Source organism: Peromyscus leucopus, chromosome 4, assembly GCF_004664715.2.
Source record: "Peromyscus leucopus breed LL Stock chromosome 4, UCI_PerLeu_2.1, whole genome shotgun sequence".
Taxonomy (NCBI): Eukaryota; Metazoa; Chordata; class Mammalia; order Rodentia; family Cricetidae; genus Peromyscus; species Peromyscus leucopus.
In genome coordinates, this window is record NC_051066.1 from 16,113,418 (window position 1) to 16,138,577 (window position 25,160).

The following is a 25,160-nucleotide window of genomic DNA, read 5'->3' on the forward strand; positions in this document are numbered from 1 at the left end:
GGAAGGAATCTACTTATTGTTTCCCAGCTCTTTCCTGTTGGCCCCTCTGTAAGCAAAATGCAGCTAAAAATGTTGGAGCTGTTGTGGATTCCTATCAGATAGGAATTATCCCAGGCAGGGTGGGTGTCGAGGAAGACTACCTGGTTTACCACTCTTTAAGGAATGCTCCATGCAGAAGGAAGAGGAAGTGGTCAAATACAGGACAAGGGAAAACAAAATTCACACTGAACTGAGCTGGAGTGACATGATGCAGGCATCCAGAAGGAAACACACTATGACTGTGCTGTGGGAAATCAAGGGAAGGTGATCCATGTGGAAGCAGACTAGGAGAAAGTTCCTAAGGAGGGGGCCTGAGAGGTGACTGGGAGCCACCAGAGAGCATTAGAGACTGGAAGTGGTGTCTGGAGACCACAGAGCTCTGGAGAGGTTTTGTGTTTGTTTCTGATTCCATGCTTAGGAATTTGTATTTTATTACAAACTACTGCAGGGTTTTTGTTTTTTTTTTTAAGTTTGGGACAAAGAAAATGATATGCTTTAGTAAGATGATGTGTTTCCTAGAAATATATCTCTATGCCCCTGTGAATGGCTAGGCAATAAACTAAAAGTTTTATGCATTAATTTTTGGGGCAGCTGTTTTGTTTGTGTGTTTGATTTGAGACAGAGTGTTACTATGTAGCCCAGGCTGGCTTTCAACTCATGATCCTCCTACCTTAACCTTTCAAGTGCTGGGATGACTTGTGTGTGCCACCATGCCTAGTGGCAATTGCTTTAAATGTTCTCTATTTACAGATGGAAAGACAAGCTCAGAGGGACTGAACTCCATTAGTGTGCAGGGACACTGAATCTGACATCTGGCTCCCAATTTCATTTTCAGGGAATAGTATAAATAATGAGCAAAGGGAGGCAACATGGCTCACCACCTCCTCCCAAAGAAGGCAGCTCCTCAGCTGCCCATCTTTGGTCTCACCCTTCAAAGCCCATTCTCTTAGCTTGGTACTACTCTGTTTCCTTGGAAATTCAGATGGAGAGCTTGCCATCAGTAAAAGTTAAACAAAACAAACAAAGTAACTTTACATCCTTAGAGAAAGTTTGTTTCCATATTGTTTGTCCTTTTTCTATTTTTCATCCTTTTTTTTGCTAAAGTACAAAATATTATAAATTCCTAAACAAAAATATGCCAGACTCAAGAGAGATAAGAGACATAGTATCAATCTAAAATGGCACATGTAGACTGTTGATAAAAGGACCATGCAGAGAATATGGGTCCAGAGTCAGTCACTGTGAACAGGAATTTGTAAACTGGGACAGGCTCAGTATACTCAGCTACTGAAGGGGGATAATGAGGGTGCTTACTGACTTGGGGTGTAGCTCAGTGACAGAATGCTTGCCTGGTGTGCATGAAGCCCTGGGTTCAACGCATAGCAATGCAGAGGATGGGGAGAGTACTTACTCGCAGCTTTGTTGACACTTAAGTGAGTCCAGATTGTAGTGGGTAGCTGTTCCAGCTCTGACCTTGAAGCACTGCCCCTAGTGAGGCAGCAGGTAACTGCCACACCTGCCTATGATCTGCCCCTGGGACATGGCCAAGACGGGACCCCTCTTGGCTCCTCGTGATCCTAGATGCTGGATTGCAGATCAAATCAGAGTTCTCCAGAGAACCACGCTGGACTGCACCTCACCTCTCCTGGGTCCTGTAACTGACCCCTTTACTGGCTGTAAGTTACCCTGAAATAAACCTCTTTTAACTACCAGATAAACTACGTGGAATTGCCTTGTTAATTCCCACTATACCAGATATGTGAGGCACTTAGCCTAGTGTGGCGGACCTAGTGTGGAGGCTAGCAATGAGCTCTTATTCAATGGAACCATGCTGGTCTTTTATCCCCAGCAAAGAGTTCACCAAAACAACTGTAATCACCCCAAAAGACAGTCACTAACCTTTTCTTTTGAAACTTTTCATTTAAAATAATTTCAAATGTTTAAAAGTTGCAAAGATTAAAGTAGAAGGAACATTTGCCTACCAAGTTTTTATCAAAATTGGCTTATCAATTACATCATACTCCTGTGCTTTGTCACTTAAGCTGCAGATTAATACAAACCATTGTCTCTGATTACTACTGATAACTAATTTTTTGTTGTTGTTTTGGGGTTTTGAGGCAGAGTAGACTGTAGCCCAGGATAGCCTTGAATTTACTAGGTAGCTGAGGCTGGCCTTGAATTGAACCTCTTACTTTTTACCATGTGTTGGGATTTTAGGCATAAGCCACAATGCCTAGCTTATTCATAACTCATTTTCCATTGCTGAGCAACAAATCACCATACACTTATCTATTTACAGCATTATCTTCTCATAAGGTCATGTTTGTATAGACCCAAAATTTGACGAGAATGTAACCAGGAAAACTGCTAAACGTAAAATCAAAGATAGCTTTTCCAATAACAAGAGGAAATGCTCAACATCTTTAGCATCAGGGAAGCACAAATCTAAACTACAACGAGTTGGGTATGTTGTCACACACCATTAAGCCCAGCAGAGGCAGGTGGATTGCTGTGAGTTCAAAGCCAGGCAGAGGTTCATAGTCTGGCCCCATCTCAAGCAAATAAAGAGACAGACAGACAAACAAACAAAACCCCAACTATCTTGAGGTTTTACCTCACTCTAGTCAGAATGGCTATAGTTAGAAAAACAAACAACAAATATTAGTAAGGACTCAATTGCAGGGGTGGTTATATACCATTGGCTGAGAATGTAAATTTATCCATTTCCTATGGAAAGCAACATGGAGACTCCTCAAAAAACTAAAAATTGAATTTACATGTCATCCAGTTATGCATTCCTGTATTCATCCCTGAAGGAACAGAGGCACCACAGGAGATAGATACCTGCATATCTATGCAGTATCCACAGCAACCAAGTTATAACATCAGCCTGGGTGCCAATCAATGATGAATAAATAAGGAAAGGATTTGTGTGTGTGTGTGTGTGTGTGTGTGTGTGTGTGTGTGTGTGTGTGTACATGCATGCACAGGAACACAGTAGGTCATTATTTGGCCACAAAAAAGAACAAAATCATCTTATGTACTAAACTGGAGATAACCAGGTTAAGAGAGTAATAAGCTAGTTGCAAACAGGGAGGGTGCTGGTAGCCCAAAGAGCTGCATGTGACCAGCATGAGCTTGGGCCCATTAGCATTTCCTCATGCAGAAATGTCCAAATTAGTAACACAAACATTTATTGGGATTAATTATACAAATATAAGTGACTCAAAGCCAGCTACATCTCCAGGAAGTTCTGTGGGCAGCTTCGAGGTGGATATATTATTGAAGAGTCCCTCCTGCAGCATAGAGGACTTGAGAAGAACTGCCAAGTTAGAAATGGTTGTGTTCAATCAAAGAAGACAGGCATACAACAAAGCCAGACACAAAAAATGAGCGTGACATGTTTTCTGTCATATGTGGAGCCTAGAAAACACAGAGATGATATGAAAGTAGAAGGAGCTACCAAGACGAAGGAAAGCAGCTTGGGGTACATGAGAACAATGGGGGTACTGTATAATTGAAGAATAGAACACTCTTGTATGAAAATGGCATCATGAAACCCAGTATTCTGTTTATATGGGCTGGACAACAACACACACAGAGATTAGAGATTGGTCTAGCTTTAGGAAGAAGCCATTTCAAAGATCCTTCCTTTTTGATGGACAAATTTAATTCCTTAATACTGTAGAGCTGAGGTGTTCATTTGCTTGTTAGCTATCAAATGTGGCCACGCTCAGGCCTAGAAAGTTACCCACATTTTTTGTACCATGGCTCCATCCATCTTTAAAGGCAGCAGTGAAGAATCTTCCTTATGGCAAGGTCACCTCATGCTCTGAAATCCCTCCCAAAGAGCAGCCAATTCCTTCTTGGCAGCTCAGCAAGTAAGGCCAGCCTTAGCCAGGATCCTCTCCCTTTCCAAAGGACAGACTTGGAATTTTAGTTATATTGGCAAAACCCAAGAGCACCTAGATTTGCTTTTGGATAACTGGGAGGTATGCAGACGTTTGGTTCACTAGGACAGGGATTTGTGGAACCACCTCAGCATTCTGCCTGTCATATACTATGTGACATAACTATAAATCTGTTTTAGAGGCTGGAGAGATGGCCCAGCTGTTAAAAGTGCTTGCTGCTCTTTCAGAGGTTAAGAGTTCTGTTCCCAGCAGAACTAACATCAAAGTGTCTGTTTCTAAAACTATTCAAGCACAGTTAAGCCAAGACAGTCGAATTAAAGATTTCAAGAAAGAAAATCTTCTCCGGATATTGAGTTTTGCATTATTTTCTTGAGTTGTCTGGACCCTAACTGCAGAGCAACACAGCTGTAGGTAAGTTCTCTGTAATTGGTGAAACTCTGCCTGGGATGTGAAGGTGAAAAACAGTAAGAGAAATATCGCATCTGGGTTGGGGAGAGGACCCAGTGGGTAAAGGTGCTTGCCACCAAGCTTGACACTCTTGAGTTGGAGCCCCCAGTTCCTTCGACATGCTGGAAGGAGAGAACCTACCCCTGAAAACTGTCATCATCAGATCGTCACATGAGCGCTGTAGTGTGCACATGTCCATGCACACACCAACGGAGACAGATAAACAGTAAAAGTACCATGCCTGAGACAACCTGGGTGTGGTGGCGTGCCCTGTAATCCCAGCACTCAGGAGCTGGAGGACAGTTTGTGGCTAGCCTGAGCAGCGTGAGAGGAGGGGTCGGGGGAGGGGGGAGGGGGAGAAGGAAAAGAGAAAGGAAGAAAAGGAAACAAGAAAACGCGCAAGAGAAAAAGCGTTCTTTCCTCCCTGTGTACTTTGCTAACTTTATGCTGCTCTTCTGAGGCAGGGAAACACATACAGGCCCAGTGGCGGCGCCCAGTGGTGGCAGTGGCCCTAGCCTGACCTGCTCCTCCAGCCAACTCAGCAGCCCTCCACTGCCTCTGGGTACCACCAGCTGTGCCTCGCCTGGCTCATCAGCGCCTTCTCTGTGTCTCACCTGGTTCCTCAGCTCATTCACGCCATCTGTTCAAGGGGTAGACCAAGCTGGCCTCGCCTCGCTGTGAACAGCCTGAAGCTGATAAAGGGTACCCGTGCCCAACGCTGAGCTGGTTCCACCAAAGCTCCTTTGACTTGCTTGGACGTTGATCCCTTTGCTTGTCTCCGGCTCTACGTGGTGGGCTCTCCCCTCATGGAGGAGGAGGACATGTACCTGGACCTCTTTCTGGACCCGTATACAGTCCAGGTGAGCCTGGCAGCCCCATCGCTGAGAACCAGGGATGGTGCTGGCTTTGGGGAGCCTCTTTGAAATGCTAAATCTTCCCTAAGAGGCAGACTCGATTATCCAGGCCTTTCAGTTGAACTTGTAAGTTCGGCGAGGTAACCAGGGTTGCCAATCAGACACCCTAGCTATGAAGTTAGATGACCTGGTCCAGGTGGTAAAGGAATATGCTGCCTGCAGTCACCTCGGGTTCCAGCGCTTCTGCTTTGCCAGGATCAGGCCAGGATCAGGATATCTGACTTCTCAAACCGATAGTGAACAAATAGGCTCGAGCTATGCTCCTGCCTCAGCTTCCACAGTAGCTGAAACTACAGGTTCAGTCCACCACCTATGACCACACTTGGCTCATTAGACTTTTTTTAGGCAACCCTTCTTCTTTCTTTCCTTCCTTCCTTCCTTCCTTCCTTCCTTCCTTCCTTCCTTCCTTCCTTCCTTCCTTCCTTCCTTCCTTCCTTCCTTCCTTTCTTCCTTCCTTCCTTCCTTCCTTCCTTCCTTCCTTCCTTCCTTCATTAGACTTTTTTTAGGCAACCCTTCCTTCCTTCCTTCCTTCCTTCCTTCCTTCCTTCCTTCCTTCCTTCCTTCCTTCCTTCCTTCCTTCCTTCCTTCCTTCCTCCCTCCCTCCCTCCCTCTCTCCCTCTCTCTTTCTTTCTTTCTTTCTTTCTTAGTCTCTCCCTCTCTCCCTCCCTTCTTCCCTACCCCCCCTCCCCCTTTTTTTTGGAGACAGGTTTCTTTATGTAGCCTGGGCTGTCCTAGAACTCACTGTGTAGATCTTCAGATTCACAGAGATTCACCTGCTTCTGCTTCCTGAGTTCTGGGATTAAAGGTGTGAGCCAGCACTATAGAGGCCGAGGCCAGCCTAGGTTACAGTGAGACCCTATCTCCAAAACAAAGCAAATGTCAATTTAAAATATTCTTACTATTTAAATCTCAGTAACTTATCTTTCTGTTCTAAATTCACTTAATTTTTAGATCTCTCCTTTGATTAAAAAAAGCAATGCTGAGTCTTTACTGAGTGCTGATCAGTCAATTACGACTATGTCCGAATATTCACAAGCTTACTCTAAAATGTGATTTTATGGGGCCACCGAGATGTGGCTCAGTAGTCGGGAGCAAGTACCAATCTTGCAGACAGCCAGTTCCCAGCTCCCATGTCTGTGGCTCATGACTTTCTGTAACTTCAGCTCCAGGGAGATTTGATGATGCCTTCTAGATTCCTTAGGCACCTGCACTCAAGAACATATATTCCCTTCACACATATACATAATGAAGAAAATAGTAAAAAAGAAAAATCCTTAAGATGTGGATTTAAGACTAAAAGAGCATTCAAGTCAAGTGATGCTTATAATTAACTAGTAGAGTGCAGATGCTCTCTTAAATTTTATAGGTATCTTGAGCTCAATTATACTTCTCACTGCTGGAGTTAGGGACAATTTAGCAGGCTATAACTGAAGTAGGAAAAACATTGTATGATAAATGCCTGTTCTATATTCTAAGATATAGTTAGAAAAGATTTATTTCTCTATTTTCTGTGTGTGAGTGTTTTGTCTGCATGTATGTATACACACTGTGCATGACCAGTGCCCAATGGACGAGTCCGTAAGAGGGTATCGGATCCCTTGATCTGAAGTTACAGATGAGTGAGTGCGCAGCCATGTGGGTGCCATGACCCTGGGTCCTCTCGAAGAGCAGTCAATACTATTATGGGCCATCTTTCCAGCTTTAAGATGTATGCTTAACCATGCTGGAACTCTGTAGTAGAATCTTGGTACTTTGTAGGAAGCAGGGTATAAGTATAGGCAATCTCGAACCGCCTTTCAGACGGAAGCCATTGACTTCCTGCCATAGTGTAGTCCCGTTGGTGTAACCCTTTGGTTGATTTTATTTTGCTTAGGATGACTTTCCTCCAGCTGTGTCTCAACTGTTCAGCCCAGGGGCGCCTTTAGATGTGCACCCACTTAATCCATCCACCCCAGAGACTGTGTTTAATTCACATCTTGGCAGAGTCAAAGAAACATCCAGTGACTTTTCATCTATGGATTTAAGCTTCTTACCAGATGAGTTTCCCCAAGAAAACAAAGACCAGACTGTCATTGGAAACAAGCAAGAAACTGAGCAAAGTTGTGAAACTCAAGATCAGCAAAATCAGTTGCTGTTGCCTGGTTGGGAGGACAGTGGGCTGAGCTTAAATAGCTCCAGTTCACGAGATCCCCATTCCCACCTGCGCTCTGATGGTGCTGACTCCAACCAGCCCTCTCCAGAAAAACTAAACTCCAATGCCTTACCTGTGGCATCCATAGTGTCCATGACACCAATGATCCCTGTTCCAGAAGGCTCTGGAATTGTGCCTCAATTACAGTAAGTGTACTTGTTTTTAAAGTGAGGGATGCTTCTGGGTGTATAGTTTATATTTCAAAATATAAGAACTAATTTCAGGATAATGGGATAAGGAGGAGAATTTCAGATTGCCTTATTTTTCAGTTCTTAATGGGTCATAACTAATGGCAGCCTGGTTACTTATGAAAGGAAAAACCAGTTCTTAGTCCCCTAAGAGGAGGTCAAGATTAATAGACACATTCTCAAAAGATTGTATTGTTTATACCAGAGCACTGAAGTTGTTAACAATGGTAGTTATGGCTGCATAAATACAAAAGATACAAAATTGAGTTTGATTTGCAAACTCTTGGATTTGTAGTTTTGGTTCTGGGATGGTATTTTTTTTTTAATTATACAATTATAGTAGAATATTATTTTAAGGTGTGTTATTTTTGTTTATGTTGCATTTGTTTAACTCCATGAAGCTGTGTTACTGTGCTTGTCTAAAACACCTGATGGTCTAATAAGGAACTGGCCAATAGCAAGGCAGGAGAAAGGATAGGTGGGGCTGGCTGGCAGAGAGTATAAATAGAAGGAGAACTCTGGGAAGAGGAAGCTCAGATCTAGGAGCAGCTAGAGGAGGAGGACTTCAGGGGCCAGCCACTCAGACACACAGCAAGCTACAGAGTAAGAGTAAGATTTACAGAAGTAAGAGAACATGAAAAACCCAGAGGCAAAAGGTAGATGGGATAAATTAAGGAAAGCTGACTAGAAACTAAGCAAGCTAAGGCCAGGCATTCATAAGTAAGAATAATTCTCTGTGTGTGATTTTTTGGGAGCTGGGTGGCTGGCCCCTAAAAAGGCAAAACATAACCAATAACATACAGTTAAGTTTTAAAGCTCAATTTTAGTTATGAAATGTAAGAAAATGTGAGTTTTAGCATGTTGGGGTTTACACTTCACTAAGGACCACGTTACTTTGCTTTTCATGCTGAGAATTCTCCCCCGAGTGAGTTGCTAAGGCAGAGTCTATGAAGTTAATGAAGTAAGTGAGGTTGGTGTTGAAACTCTACCATTATGATCTTCTGGGTTGACTTGTTTGTTCAGGAATGTAGTTTCCACTGCAAATCTGGCTTGTAAATTGGATCTGAGGAAAATAGCTCTGAATGCCAAAAACACAGAATATAACCCTAAGGTAAGTCCTTTGTGTCCCTTTCAACCATCATATTTTTCTTAGATTTTGTTCTTTGTATGATTATGACATTGGTTCATTTTTTTTATTTTCTAAAAATAAATTCTTAATGAAAGGTTTAGTTAACTCAGAAGGTTAACTATCTCATTTTTTAAAATTTTGAATTTTGAAAAACATTCATTCTCAGTGCTGAATAAAGCAGTAATTGAACAGTCCTAAAACTGGATCTTTCCTTGTCATTCAGAAAGATTTTTCAGTATGTCTATTTTTAGTCCAGTGAAAACTAGCTTTCTTGGATTATCCTCACATCTGTGGATTTTTTTTAAAATCTTTTTGGCAATGTCTTGCTATATAGCCCAGGCTAGACTTGAACTTGGAATCCAGGCTGGATTGCTGAGATCATAGGTCTGTATAACCATGTCTGGTTGGAAATACTATTTTTCTAAATGCTGGCCCACACAGCTGACACTTCTATGTTTACCCATTTTCGGTTTCCTTTACTCAAAAGAGTTAAATTGAGCCAGGTGGTGGTTGCACACACCTTTAATTCCAGCACTTGGGAGGTAGAGGCAGGTAGATTTCCATGAGTTCAAGGTGAGCCTAGTCTATGTAGTGAGTTAAGTAAGCCAGGCTTACGTAGTGAGATCCTGTCTCAAACTACTGCCCCTCTCCACACACACTCAAGGGAAAAAAAAGAAAAGAAATAGTTGTGAGGTTTAATTCTTATGGTGGGAACAATGATGGATTATATTATTGGAAGGAAAATCTTTTTATGCATATTTTAGTCACCATCTTCAACTCTTCCCTCTTTTGTGGGAGAGAATGTACAGGATCTTTTTGGAATTGTACTATACATGCAAATTCTGGGTTGGTGCTTGAGTTACCTTAAAATTTTAACAAAATCAGGATAAGAAGAAAACAATTGCTAGGCATGGTGATGCATAGTTTTAATCCCAGGACTGGGAGGCAGAGGCAGGCAGATCTCTGTGAGTTCAAGGCCAGCCTGGTCTATATCTCTATAAAGCCAGCCAGGGTGACATAGTGAGTTCCTATCTCAAACAACAACAACAACAACAACAACCAAAAAAAAAAAAAAGAAAAAAAAAAAAAGAAAAAGAAAAACCAAACCAACCAAACAAAAACCAAAAGAAAACAAAATAGGTGGCGTACACCCATAATCCCAGTGCTTGAAAAGCTGAGGCAGGATACAAGTCTGTTTGCCTGGATCATATAGTGAGGGTATGCATATTTCTCTCTCTTAGGGAATACCAGGGAAAGTGATACATTTTAGTAAGCACATGAGAAGCATTAATGAAGACTTATCCACTCTCTGGTGGTGACTCAGGGATTTTTGGTGTTTCCAGTTCAAATTGCAATTGGTTGTCTGAACTTGAAGTGATCCATGATCTTTTGGAGTAGCTGGCCCCCGCAAGAGGTTGTCTTGCACAGGGCCCACTTCAATTTCATTCCTGGCTTGATGGGTAAAAGAAAGTTGGAAAAGAAAGTAAGTGTGTAGGACCAATAAGAGGACCAGGTCATTTAGTGCCATGCAATATTGGTAGGCTGATTGGTCAGGGGCCTAAGTGTCCTTGAAGGGTTTATCAGTGAGCAGGCCCAGGACCACACATTGAGAAGGAAACAGGTTTTCTCTTTATCTTTAGCATGTTTGTTATGATACATACTGTATTCTGATGTTAGTTGCCTTGGTATATTCTAGACTCTTGGCAATATCATACATAATAACACACTTTTCCTTTCTGTGGTGGGTTTTTGTCTTGAAATAGGATTTATCTATGTAGCTTAGGCTATTCTTAAACTTAGAATCCTCCTGCCCCAGTCTCCCAAGTGCTGGGATTATAGGTATGTACAACATCAGGCTTATATATGTATATTTTGTTTTGAGATGAGAGCTCATGTATTCCAAACTGGCCTCAAACTTTAAATGCAGCCAGGGATGACCTTGAACTCCTTCCCGCCTGGCCCCAGTCTCCACCTTCAGAGGGCTGGAATTCCAGGTGCACCACCAAACCTGAATTATTCCATGCTGGGAATCAAACCCAGGGCTTCAAGTGTGCTGGGCAAGCACTCTGCCAACAGAGCCATTTCCTCAGCTCATCATCTGCCTTCTTACTCTTATTTTTTTAAAGGATTCTGTAAGAGAGAAAGGAAGTATGTCAATGTAAGTCCAACTAGTTGTGGTTTTATATTATTTCTTTACCAAGTTCTGATAATGTTGGAGGTTAAATATTTAATTTCTTGTTTATTAAATGAGGGCAACAATGGACTTGTTAGTCTTGTTATATGTATAGATGAGAGAAAATCTAAAAGTCCTTAGCATTAGATCTTAAATATAACAGGTACTCGAATTTTAGCTGTTACTTTAAAAACAGCTGTAAAATAACATTTTATAATTTTTGTTAAAGTGGGGAGAATAGACCCAGACATTGTTTGGCTTTCCTTGTCCATTTCAATTTCCCCAAGATTTTCATAGACAGCCCAACTTTTTAACTGGGCTACTGTTAACTCCCATCAGAGACTAATTCTCCCATTGGCTTTGGTGTGCAGAGGTTTGCTGCAGTCATAATGAGGATCCGAGAGCCAAGGACAACAGCCCTCATTTTTAGCTCTGGGAAAGTGGTCTGCACAGGAGCCAAAAGGTATGAGGATGAAGTTACCATTCCTACCCCACAGGCAACTTACTATGTAAGAAAAGCCTAGCATTTGTGTGAGAACTCATAGTAGGAGCAACATCTTTTTCTCTGCCAAATAGTTAATGTGGGGTTAGAAGCTCTTAGTCTTGGCCTGGTGGCGGTGATGGTGGTGATGGCGGACACCTTTTATCCCAGCACTCAGGAGGCAGAGTCAGGCTGATATTTGTCATTTCAAGGCCAGCCTGGTCTACAGAGCGAGATCTAGAACAGGCTCCAAAGCTACACAGAGAAACCCTGTCTTGAAAAACAAAGTTTCTAGTTTTACATTTAATACTAAGCTATATCCCACACTTTATAGTCCCCAATGTTTGGTTAAGGTTCAAGGAACTTACCTGATTATAGGAACTTGTTTTTAACATATATGTGTATGTTATGTATATATTAAATACACATCTACATTATATGTAACATAAATATGTTAAAAGCAAGTTTATGTATGTATGTGTATATATATATATACACACACACACACACACACACACACATATGCAATTTTTCCCCGGTCATGACAAGATATCATAAGCCTAGGGACATTATTGTAGATTTTTTTTATTGCAGATAATAAGCTAGAACTTTCTAAATGGGATATTTCTGGAGCATTCACTCAGGAGGCATCTCTGGAAAGATTTCTCTTTCCTGGATTTCCTACAGAGGAAGTCCTGAGCTGCTGATTGCTCTTTCAGCATAAAGCTGGTAGGAGAGAGCTGGTTTCCTCCTTGTGTCAGATGGACAGCAAGTCCCCTTTGAGAGGTGATCTCAATTCTCAGCTACAGAGGCACCAATCATTCCTTTCTTCCTATGTACATGGGCTACCAATATGCTTATTTGTATCTGCTCAACTTATTGAAAAAATTGACATTGTTTATATTTTCATGATTAATGAGATTAAACACTTCTTCACAAGCATGTCAAATGAGTATTATATCTTTTGCCCAATATCCTAGAGATAATTGTCTTTTGGTGACAGCCTTTTGTATTTTAAGTATTTTGCAATTTTATGCATAAGTATTTTTTCCAGATTACTATTTATCATGTTTTAAAGGAAATTTTTAAAACACAACTTAAATTTGTTGGTATATAGTTAGTTGATTCTTGTTTTTCCCTTTATGTTTGATCATTTGGAATCTTGTTTAGAAAGGCATTTTACCTGTAGAACATGATATAAATATTGACCTCCAACATTTTTCTAGCCTTTTTCATGTCTTACATTATATAAGAAATAAGAAATAATAGAGACAGGATAGTGGCTTTTTGATTTGTCTAGAGCAGTGGTTCTTAACCTTCCTAATGCTGTGACCCTTTAATGAAGTTCATCATGTTCTTGGTGAAGTTCATGGGTGACCCCCAACCACAAAATTATTTTTATTGCTACTTCATAACTGTAATTTTGCTACTGTTATGAATCATAATGTAAATATTCTTGGAGACAGAACTTTGCCAAAGGGGTCATGACCCACAGGTTGAGAGCCACTGGTCTAGAGCATGCTCTGTCTGAAGGGAGTGCCCTGTACCTCTGCTGCCTACTGTGGTAACCACTAGTTACTGTGGCATTAAGAAATGGAAATATTTAAATTAATTGGATAGAGCAGGTTTAGAATTTTGTTTCAGTTTAAAATAATTTTTTTTTCAAACCACCAATCAGTATCCAAGTAACACTTATTGAAGAATGCGCTCTGGCCCCATGCTCTTGATTTTTTTTTTTTTCAGAGCTGAGGACCAAACCCAGGGCCTTGCACTTGCTAGGCAAGAACTCTCTGAACTAAATCCCCAACCCTGCTCTTGATTTTTCATATCGAGTTCTATGTGTGTATCTAAATGGGCCTCTTGGCCTTCTATTCTACTGGTCTATGGATGTCTGGTCCCAGAAACCTCCATTCCTAAGTAATCATAGAACGTCTGTGCAAAATAGATGTAGGAATGTTCTCTCAGCACAGTTTAAAATAGGGACTCCATATTAAATATCTAGTAAGAGGGTTTTGATTTAAGTCACAAAGTGCAATTGTTCTAGCTATATACACACATTGAGTGGTGTCATAGCATGTGATTGGTTGTGGAACAGATGAAATTGTCAGTTCATTTATTTAAGTTTGTAAAATGTGCTCATATCACATACATTGTATTTTTCTAGAATTTGGAAGCCAAATTCAGATGGTAATTTTGAGTTTAGATAGAGACACAGGTTATCTGAATCTATTTGATTCTTGAGTTTTGCATAATAAGTTGTGAGCATTTGTTTTATACAAGAGAGCAGTATTTTTGTCCAAACTCTATCCAAACCTATTTTCTGTAATGATAAGGATGAAAGATACATGTTTGCTTAGGGATATGTGCAGAAGGCAAAATTTAAATAGTTCTTGCCACCTGTGATGAAACTTCAGGGTTTTAAATCTATTCTCTAATGTTTGCAGAATGAATATATATGTAGACTTTGAGCTGTGCTTAAAATAGGAACCCGCATTTGAAATTTACAGTGAAGCAAGCTTTCCTTTACTAAATGTCTTAATTCCATTGCTGACTTGGGACACAGTCTTGTCAGGAGTTAGAAGTGGGCATGGGGGGTGGATAAGGATAATTGAAGTAATGCTCATAGCACAATTCTAGTAAGAGAACCTTGAGGGATCTAGGGAAGAGAACCCAACATTTCGCTTGTTCAGGCAAGCTGAGTCAAGGTGGCTTTTCTTTTAGGAACTGCTGATTCACAACCCAAAGATGAACACACCCCACCAGGAGAGCTGTGTTCACATAATTCATTCACAGTGGCCCCTGACCAGGACCCCCTGCTGCTCATTGTTGTTTGGGCAAGTGAACAATGTCAAATGAATACTACAGGCCCCAATCCTAGGACTTCACATTCCCTGACATGGATTTGGGGTTGATCGTAGCTGCGAGTTTGGATACATTTCCCCCCTCATGCTGAGTATGAAGTAGCTGGGTGAGAAAGTTGAGGAAAATTGGGCAAGTTTTAAGGAATTTAATTTTTTTTTGACAATTCATCTCATAAAGACCTAAGTCTCTGCCATTCCCTTGGCACATATCTTTCTTCCTTGTGTTGGTTATTTTTGTGCATGTTTTTGTGCTTACTTTTGTGTCTATACAAATGGTTCATACACCTTTAGACCAGGGCCATTCTCAGGCTGTAGCAAGTACCAGAAGCACTTACAAGACTATAGACAGCAATTTGCTCATTCCTAGACAAGAGTGTCTGTGTGTCAGAGGTCACTCCTGGGTCATGACACCTCTAACAAGATTTTAGGTCTAAGGACATACTTTGAGAAATAGTACAGTAGTTAATTTTTCAAATAACATTTAAAACAAGTAGAAGTTCCTTATAGATGAGAGATGGCCAATCAAGGTAATGGGTTTGGGTCAGTTCAACAACTAATTGTCCATTGTACCAGACATTTAACAAGATGCTATGGACAAAAATATGAAAGGGAGGTCCTTTTCATGGAGCTTCACTTATTTTTACTTTATTCTTGTCCTTTCAGGGACCAAACCTGGAGTCTTGCACATGTTAGGCAAGTGCTCTATCACTGAGCCACACCCCAGCCTACGGTCTCATAGGTACATTGAAAGATGAACCCAGGACGTGTAGTAGAGATACGGTCAGAAGCATAGGCTACAAATGCAACACAATAGTAAAAGAGACAGAGTGAATAAGATGCCATTAATTAACTAGGTGTGGTAATGCATGCCTATAATCCCAGCATTGCGTGAGTTACCCACTAGCCTGGGCTATAGAGCCAGACTCTACCTCATAAAACAGCGAAAGTGTCTTTAATCATGTTTGCATCTCCCCAGTGAAGAGGAGTCTCGACTGGCAGCGAGAAAGTATGCTCGAGTGGTGCAGAAGCTTGGCTTCCCCGTCCGATTCCTCAATTTTAAAATTCAGAACATAGTTGGAAGCTGTGATGTGAAGTTTCCTGTCAGGCTGGAGATTTTGGCGCTAACCCACCGCCAGTTCAGTAGGTATGATGGCTTTCAAGCTCAACCTCACACTTGCTAAGCTGTAGCAGTTATACAATTCAGGCTGTTTATACAAGATAGCTGTCAGAGAAAGTGAGGACCAAAAAAATTCGAGGAGAAGGCAGGGTAGATGAATGGATTAAGATGCTGTGCTCTAGTCCTCAAAAGTTACCATATGGGCCAGGGTCTTGAAATAGTGGTTCTCACAGTGAAGATGCACAGTGATCACTTGGGCAACTTCAGCCCACATCTCTGATCGGGCAGCTCCCCCAGAAGAGACTTGGCTTGCAATCCTGCAAAGTTCATACCCAGCATTGGTGCTGAAGCTCTGTATTCAGGACCACTAATTGATTAGGTTTGTAAAATAGACCCACATGGCTCTGGAGATGGAGAAGAATTGGAGAGGAGGAAAGATGACTGTGGCCTGGTCTCCAAATGTGGTCCTGTCTAGTCATCTTTATTTGGGAGGGGGTGTCTTTGTGTAGCTGTAACTGACATAGCAGTGCTGTGTTTATAGTATTTCTATCCTAAGGCAGCATTCTAGCCTCCCTGGCTTCTTTAAACCTAATATCCCCAGCTAAACTGGCTCCCTGGCCTCAGCTTGACCCTCAGAGAGGGCAGCTCAGGCTTCAGAGGTCAACACCACAGCCTCCACCCCTAGATACACACCTGGCTCAAAGCAACTGACCTAATATGGAATGGCAGATGCTTTTACACTCTCTCGGTCAGTTCAATCTCATTCCAACCTTTTTTTTTTTTTTTTTTTTTTTTTTTTTTTTTTTTTTTTTTTTTTGGTTTTTCGAGATAGGGTTTCTCTGTGTAGCTTTGCGCCTCTCCTGGAACTCACTTGGTAGTCCAGGCTGACCTGGAACTCACAGAGATCCGCTTGGCTCTGCCTCCCGAGTGCTGGGATTAAAGGCATGCGCCACCACCGCCCGGCTCATTCCAACCTTTTACTTCCTTTGTGAGTGAACAGTGAGTCTGTTCAGTCAAGTGGGTAAGGAACAATAGAAGGGGTTTTGTTGGCTTTCCTTTCCAATCCAACCCCAGCAGAAGTTTAAAATGTCTGGACTTTTCTTAACTGCCAAGCTACAGAATAAATCTTATTCTGAGATTTACCTTGGGTGATGCTTTCTTCCTCCTCCTATTTTTTCCCCTCAATTTGCTTATTGAGTGGCTATGATATCTGCTATGTTTTTCATTTTTCAAAAGTCAGTTCCGTGGACAGCTTCCTCCCTTCCTCATTCAATATACATCACCTCTGGTGTGTTTTCTTCAACCTGTGGGTAATTTATAGACATAGTACATACTCCATTTTTAAATATGTGAACACAGACATTTTATCATCTGGTTTCTTGAGCCACAGGACTCCAGTCTCCCTTCTCAGAACACATGAATGAGATCCACCTCAACTCAGCATGGCTGAGGTAGACTCTTTGCTCTCCTTTCAGGCCGCTTGGGGCTCCACATGTTGTGTACAATTCCCTCCCTTTTCTCCCTTCCTTTCCCAATACAGAGAGATTGCAGTTGACAGTAAAACAGTCACTTGTCACCATTTTCTCTTTCTGAAACACAGAACTACCAGAAGAGCAAGATCAGAGTCAGCTACCTGGCTTTTGTCTTCCAGAAGAGACCCACATCAGTCTTTTGTTCTTAGTCGGGTTTATGAGCTCAGTTAATTTTTTTGTGTCTGTCTGGAAAGTGTACTTTGTATTCCAGAGACTGTCTCTTTCTGGTTTTGTGCTGGCCTCCCACAGAAGCACTCTGTTGGTCCTTCATTCATAGGATATTGATCTCAACTGCAGTGTGTGTGTGTGTGTGTGTGTGTGTGTGTGTGTGTGTGTGTGTATGTGTGTGTGTGTATGTATGTATGCATGTATGCGCATGCACACTCATGCATGTCTACTCTTTACATTGGGAGCCTTAAGGATACTTTTCTAAGCAGAGAAAGGGATTTCTTTTTAACCTTTTTAAACCCCTGTAGCTTTTAGGAAACATCACACCATCAGTCAAGATCAGGTCAAATGTGTCTTATGTTAAATTCTCAAATTCACCTTTAATTTAGGGTCTGGAATGGGCATTTCAATATCTAATACAGGTGTGTCCTAGTTTTATATTTAGTTTTGAAATCAGGTCTGGCTATGCAATCCAGACTGGTCTCACATTATAGCGATTCTCTTGTATCAGCCTCCTAAGTGCTAGGATTATAAGCATGCATCACCATGTCCAGGGTGTTGAACCCAGGGCCTCGTGTCTCTTAAGCAAGTGCTCTACCCCTGAGCTACATCACCACTGCAGTCTTTCCCTTGCTACCTTCACTACCAATCTATGTCACAATCATCTTTATAGCTTTCTATGAACATTTCCACTTCAGTTTTAAACTCAGAAATATGCTGGCAATAAATACTTGTTAAGAGTCTAAAATCCAGGTGAGCATTGTGTAGTAGAGGGTAAGGTTCTACTGGCCACCTATGCAACTTTAGTCCCTTGCCCACATGGGGGTCACTGACTAAAATAAAGACAAACTGTCAGTGTTAGTGTTGAACTGTGGAAGTCACTATGGAGCTAAGACTGCTCTGTGCAATGGGATCCTGAGTAGGGTGCTTTGTGTCATGTAGATTTGGAGAGTCAGAGAAGTGCTCCTGGAGAGATGATACTGGAAGATGATTTAAGGTCACATTTCTATAGCTAGCTCTGTGCCCAAGGACTCATCAGATGTTTGCTGCTCAGTCTCTACTGGATGGTCTCTGTCCTTCCCCCTTTCTCTGTGCTTCAGTCCTCTTTTACTTACACTGATGCACAGGATAAGTAGCACATTTCTAGTCAGGAGTTCATTGCGCCTGTCACTTTAAAAACATGGTTTCGGAAGTGACCTCCATACTCTGCAGGAGTGTCACCTCCTCAAAGTGATCACCTTTCTCTTTCCAGTAAGGGCTGCTATAGTTTTCTTGGTTGAAGAACTACAGGTGCTTGTTGCTGTGGTTCATCCTCTACACATGGAGGTGTGGGTAGATCCTAGTGTGCCATTTTTCAGATGTCTTGTTTTCCTCCTATTGTTCTCCATGAGCCATTACTCTGAATGGTTGTATTTTCGTACCCTCCTTTTACCCTCCCAACTTCTCCGGGGGAGACATCATTGAACCATTTCTATGGCTCTGTGCCCTTCTCTGGGATGGAACATGGAGACACAATTCTTAAGTCCCATCCTTTGCTCCATGGAGATCCAGCATGTTTTTTAGTAAGTCTGAGTGAATTACTACTTATAGGAACAAATCATGAACTTTACATACTTAGTATAATGCAACTGGGTTCCTTTGTATAGCAGCTGTCCAAAGACAAGTAGCTGTGGTCTTGAACTTCTTTTAGGGTCTATGTCCTAAAAATGTCTAGCAATTTATAAATGCACAAAAAATGTTCTTATTGTTGGGAACTTGGAAAATCCAGAAAAATGTGTCTATATGCTGTTACTGGCAAGCTTTAGTTGAGTGATGAAAGGCAGAAAACATTTAATAAGATCTTCAAATATCAGATCTGATGCCGAAAGTTAATCTCAATTTCTAACAATCTAGGGTAGTTTACAAATGAGAGAAACAACCAAAAGTTAGCTTTTAAACTGGGCATGGTCACGGGGCGGCAGTGGCACACACCTTTAATCCCAGCACTTGGGAGGCAGAGGCAGGCGGATCTCTGTGAGTTTGAGGCCAGCCTGGTGTACAGAGTGAGTTCTAGGACAGCCAGGGCTACACCGAGAAACCCTGTCTCAAAAACAAGAACAAAAATAAAACTCCAAACCAAAAGCAAACACAAACAAACAAAAGCTGGGCATGACGGTATCTGCCTGAAATTGAAATCCTAGCACTCAGGAAGCTGAGGCAGAAAGACCACAAACTCAAGGTGGCCTGGGCTATGCATAGCAAGTTCTGGGCCGGTTATAGAAACACACGGGGATACCCTGTTTAAGAAACAAAATTTAATTGTACTTGAGACAGTCTCACTATGTAGTCCAGACTTAATCTCTCAATCCTCCCTTGGCCTTCCACATCCTGGGATTACCGACATGTGTCACCAGGCCAGGCTTGACCAAAAATTCCGTTTTTGAATGTCTTAAGTGTCTACATTCAGGGTAAAGGTTGTAGCCCAGCGTCACAACATTTGCCTAAAATGTGTGAGGTTCTGTGTTCAATCCTAGCATGAAAAAAATATCTACACTCAAGACATTACTCTTGCCAAGATAACCAAGAGGTTTTTAGTAAAATGGCACTTTTTACAACTATGATATGAAGTTTAATGTGTGGGATCTTGAATGTTGTGGAAAAGAGATTGCACTATTAGTCACTAATCACTTTTCATGTCTCAGTTATGAACCTGAACTGTTTCCTGGCCTTATTTATAAGATGGTAAAACCACAAGTGGTGTTGCTCATCTTTGCATCTGGAAAAGTTGTGTTGACAGGTAAGTTTAAGGTTACTATCTCATGTTCATATGTGTATGCTTTGCTCTTCCTTCTGAATGGCTTTTCCTCTACAACAAGGTAATTTTTTGCTATATTGGGGGAAAGAAAAGAAAAAAGGGAAAATGACATCACTCATAGATCTCAATTCCTAAAATGATACATTTTCACATATCTTTAGTGTGTATTTTCATCTTGCTATTCTGCTTTATACCAACCATTATCACACATGTAGCTAACTTGCTTCTTCAAACTCTTTAAGGAGGCTTTTAATAAAGCTGCACAATGTTCCCAAGGCAGGGATTGGTACATATTCCCTGTAAAGGCCAAACACTAAATATTTAGACTTTGTGGTCCCAAGAGTTTCTGCTGGAACTGGCATCATATAGAGGCTTTGGACTGTGAATTATGGTGACTAGGGATTAAACGTGTCACATAATAGTACTTTTATTTTCTTCTAATCACTTAAAGATATTGAAGTCATTCTTGGGTCACAACTGACACCTATAGTCAGTACGCTGGCTATACCAGCTGCCCTACACTTCCTGTCTCCTGTTCTCACAGGTTACTAAATAAAACTTGTCTCCCCCCATTGTTAGATGCTTTTATGATCCTTTGTGTTTGTTACTTATAAATGGGACAAGCATTTGACTATTTTTGTATGTGGAGAATTATTAGTGCAAGTGCTTAGAAGTCAAACTTTTAAGTATATTGCTATTTTCAAAGTTCTGAGCATAAATTTCCAAATTCTTTTAAAGGCATGTACAATATAGTCTCCTATATCAAGCCTTCCTTCCAATAGTGTGTCTGAACATCTTTTAACTAAACTTCCAGCAGCATTTTAGAAATTGCATGGAAGGCTGGGTATTGTGGGTATTGCCTTTAGTCCTGGTGCTTGGGTAGCAGAGGCAGGCAAATCTCTGAGAAAGAGGTCAGCCTGGTCTGCATAGCTCCAGGCCACCAACCAGCATTAGATAGCAAGACAGTCCCCTCCCTGCTCCCAGAACTTGGCTAGTTCAAGTCATTGTATTGCTGGTTGGTGTATTGTCTCACTAAAATATGGAGATGTATTCGTAAATCTGATGTCCAAATGATAGACCCTTAATTTTGGGTACCTACCAGGTGCATATACTATGTTGGCTTGCAAATACCCATTTGGCAGCAATCCAGCCCTGTGGAGACAGGTGGTGGAGTTATGTTGCACTGGATCTCACTGAACCAGAGGATAAGCCATATGTACTTAGACCAACCATCCAGTGTCCCTCATCCTGCCATATGCTCTTCAAGGACAATAAAGTTGCCTAGATTTTTGTGAAATGTTATGTTTTTTAAAGGACTTTGCACAAATGTTAGTGCACATAACCCCTAGGAGAAGGGTTGCTGTCTTTCTGGTAAGGAGCCTGAAACTTGGAGGTCAGGTGAGATGCTGATGATTGCAAAGTTCGTTAGTGGTACAGTTGCCATTTGGGCTCTTACTGAATTTCAAACCTGGTCCTTTCCTGGTATATCAGGCACATCTTGCTGCCTCAATGGTCAGGGTTAGGAATGGTGTGTATCCCAAAGGAGCGGTCATCGAAGCACACAGAAAAGTCATGGTAAACCATTTAAAATGCTGAAGTCACCCCGCTGGTGCTGTTGCTGCAATAAAGTAGGGGCTTTTATTATTGTTAATTGGATTATGAGACTAATTAATTTTCCTTTGATGTTCATACTTTAGTGAGGAAATGTTGGATGAGGTCTGGGACACAGTCAGAGAAAAGGGTTTGCCTAGAATGTAAAAGGTCCTGGGTCTGATACCCAGCACCAGATCTAGTACAAACTTGACAAAATCTTGTTTTAACACATGGGAATGAGCACAGGTGGCATTCGGTTGATGGCTTCTGGTGTAAAGAAGGGAACATTGGTTGCATGCCTCCCTCATTGCTGCTTTATGATTTAGGTAACTTTAATTTCTTGGGCCTCACTTCCCCCATTTATGAAATAAGGGAACTGTATACTCTATTGTGTCAGAAATCATTTGCTGAAATCATTGTCAGAAATCAGATGTTGCTAATGTAAAATACTGGCTGAGTTCTGCTTCCCAGAGGTCTCCAGGTAGTATGTTATTCATGTTTGAATGAAGTGTTCTTAGGTACAGTATTTTATATAAAACCTTATGGAAAAAGCAAACCAGTGTTTATCTCAAATGCTGGACCTGGATGCCCTGTTCCTCAAGGAACTGTAGAAAGAATGTCTTGCCCTGGGATTTGCCTTGCTGTGCATGCCTGCATCACTTACCATATGCCATTTTCTGATGGCACGAGGCCTGTTCCAGATAGAGGTGTTTACAAACAAGGCAGGGGCAAGTTCTTCCTCAGTAGTCTTATACTTTTATCTCACTGTTTGGTTTACATAAAACTGATCTCTTTGGAAAGGAAAACTTTAATATTCTAACTCTGATGTGACTTTGAGGGCTTTCCCACCCCAAAGGTGCAGAGTTTCTCTTCTCTCTTAGTAACTCAACCTTCATCCTCACTCTTCCATCTTTCAGGATGCAGACCTACAAATTGCAAACTCCTTAGCAAGGAATAAATACAATTTTGCCATTAGCAGCCAAAAAAATAAATTAGACTTATAAGGACTTCCTCCTTACTTCTTTAAGGTTTTTAAAAAATGGAATTTATCTAACAAACTTAACCACTGGAAAGTGGGCATTTAGAACATTTGGTGTTCTGCGATGCAATGTGACTATTCCATTATCTCCAGTTCTAAAACATTCCCTGGCTCCAAATAAATCTCTGCATCACTGAACAGTTTTCCATGTGTCTGTTGTCTTCATGGATTTACCTATTTTGAATGTTTCATCTAAATGTAACCATTCCTGCTCTTTTTGGGGGAGGGGTGTGTACCTAGATTTTTTCCAAGTGTTGAGGCATGTCTAAATTTTGTCCTGTTTATGGCTGAGCAATATTTTATTGTGTACATACACTGAATTTTTATTCATTGATGGCCACTGAGGCTGTTTCTTTGTTGTTATAACTGCTGTTGCGATTCCAGTCTGTCTGTATACCTGCTTTTGGTTTTGTGAAGTGTTTACTTGTGTGAAATTGCTGGGTTGTGTGGTGATTCCTTAACTTTTGAGGAACACCCCAACTTGGGAGCTGAACTCAGTTTACATTCCATCTAGCAGCATAGAGGTTGCTGAACTCCCACAACTGGACTGTCAGCTGTTTTTTTTCTTTACTAAAGGTATTACAGCTCATCCATGTTCTGAATTCTGGGTGGTCCTCTTTTTGGATCTTCTCCCTCATTAGGCCTGGAGCTGAGTCAGATACTCACTCTCAGATTTGCTTCTTTCTTTCAAGCTTTGCATCTCTGAAGGAAGAGTCCTATGACTCCAGATACTCCAAGTTACATACTAACAGGTTGTTTTGTTAATTTGTTTTTGAAACAGAGTCAGCTGTGTAGCTCAGGAGGGCATGAATCCTGTTTCTGCCTCCCAAGTGATAGCTTATAGGCATGTATCACCACACCTGGTGCTAACAGTTTTTATTGTTTCTTCCATTAACCTGCTTTCTTTGCTTTCTGCTCACAGATATGTCAGATACTAATTGCTATTAAGCTGAAGCCTTAAATTCACATAAGAACCAGTCCATAACACTCTTTGGGTTGTTCCTATCAACTTTAGAAGGTGGAGAGAGTGATGATTGATGGTTGTTGGTGAGAAACAAGTGGGAACTGACTGATATTTCTCAAGGGAGAGTGTCTAATCTTTTTCTAGTGTTGTAAGTCCATGTCAGTGATATCATAGTTAACAATTGTTGAGAGCTAAGACTCTAAGGATGAAAATGGAATAAATTTTCCCTCTAATTTCTTCCTATGTGTCAAAATTACAAACTCTTAGAATGATTCTACCCTGTGTGATACTATGAAAACAAGACACTAACCAAAAAATGAGTGGATCCAAGGAAGTAATTTTTTGCTAGTAGCTAAGGTCACAGTGCTGAGGATGTCATTCTTATGTAATGTTGTAGCACACTTGCACAACATTCTATCTATATTTCTACTGATCCCTGTATGACTGAAGACAATATTCACAGAGAGGAGGAATACTAAAGGAATCGCTGCCCTATGGCATGTATTTTTGAGAGACTGTGGCTATAGTGCCCTTCCTCCAATACTTTTCTTTATTGGAAAGAAATGCCACTTATTGTGAACTACTGAAGAGGCATCATGTAGAAACCATCACAAAACTGCGCATCCTGTAATCCCAGTACTGGGGAAGCAGACACAGATCGATCTATTCTGAGGCCACCCTGGGCTGTTTAGCTAGACCATTTCCCAAAATAAAAGAGACAGTAATTGAACATGGTGAAATGAAATTTTAGGATTAAAGATGTTGTTGTTGTTATGTTAAACTTTATATATACTTGGATTTCTTTATAGGTGCCAAAGAGCGTTCTGAGATCTACGAAGCATTTGAAAACATGTATCCTATTCTAGAAAGTTTTAAGAAAACCTGAGTGTATCATTGGGCTTCTCATATTGTAGTGATTTGGATATGTGCTTAAGCACAGCAGAGAAAGAGCGGGATTTCTTCTACATGTCACTGTAGAAGCTTCCCATGCTTCCTGGCAGTCCCTGTTATTATGCTAATAGAATTATGTTTTTTGTTTGATTTGGAAACTGGGTCTGCTGTGTAGCCTCAAGTGCAGTTTGATTTATTACAAGGTGATTATATGTGAATAATCATGATTAAGAAATGAAAATTTCATACTCAAAAATGACTCTTGTTTGTTATTTAATTATAAAAAAACAAGAACAAATATAAACTTATTTCAGAATTTGAAACATTCCAGGGCTTGCTAGACTGAGGCATTAAGCCCATGCTTTATTTTTAAATATGTAATGTATTAAAATATGTTCTCTGAGACAGTAATACATAGAAATTTCAAGTGACTGCATATTTGGATACTATCTGTAATACTATAGCTATCAATAGAAAATCATGTTTAGTTTTTTGTTATTTTTCCATTTAAAGTACAGAAGGACATAGTCCCTTTAGTAACAGATACTGTGAAAATCGCCTTGAGAGAGGCAATGAAATACCCCAAACCTTAGACTCCTGTGTGTGAAATGACCCTGTGAAGTTGTTCTCCACTGCCACCAGCCTCAGTTTTCCTGTTATTGTGCCAATAGCATTGTGTGTGTTTGGCTGGGTTTTCAGGAATTATTCCAGTTTAGGGAAATCTATTT

At 41.0% G+C, this 25,160-nt stretch overlaps 1 protein-coding gene across 1 annotated transcript in view; it reads left to right on the top strand.

The window, feature by feature from the left end:
• Tbpl2 (TATA-box binding protein like 2) overlaps positions 1-24,509 on the top strand; it is a 37,863-nt gene extending 13,354 nt beyond the window's left edge. The window contains exons 2-8 of the mRNA XM_028868643.1: positions 5,136-5,257; positions 7,185-7,648; positions 8,714-8,801; positions 11,364-11,455; positions 15,311-15,478; positions 19,833-19,927; positions 24,351-24,509. Coding sequence (XP_028724476.1) covers positions 5,136-5,257; positions 7,185-7,648; positions 8,714-8,801; positions 11,364-11,455; positions 15,311-15,478; positions 19,833-19,927; positions 24,351-24,427 — 1,106 coding nt within the window. The 3' untranslated portion in view covers positions 24,428-24,509. The remainder of the gene's footprint in view (positions 1-5,135; positions 5,258-7,184; positions 7,649-8,713; positions 8,802-11,363; positions 11,456-15,310; positions 15,479-19,832; positions 19,928-24,350) is intronic.
• The last annotated feature ends 651 nt before the right edge of the window (positions 24,510-25,160 follow it).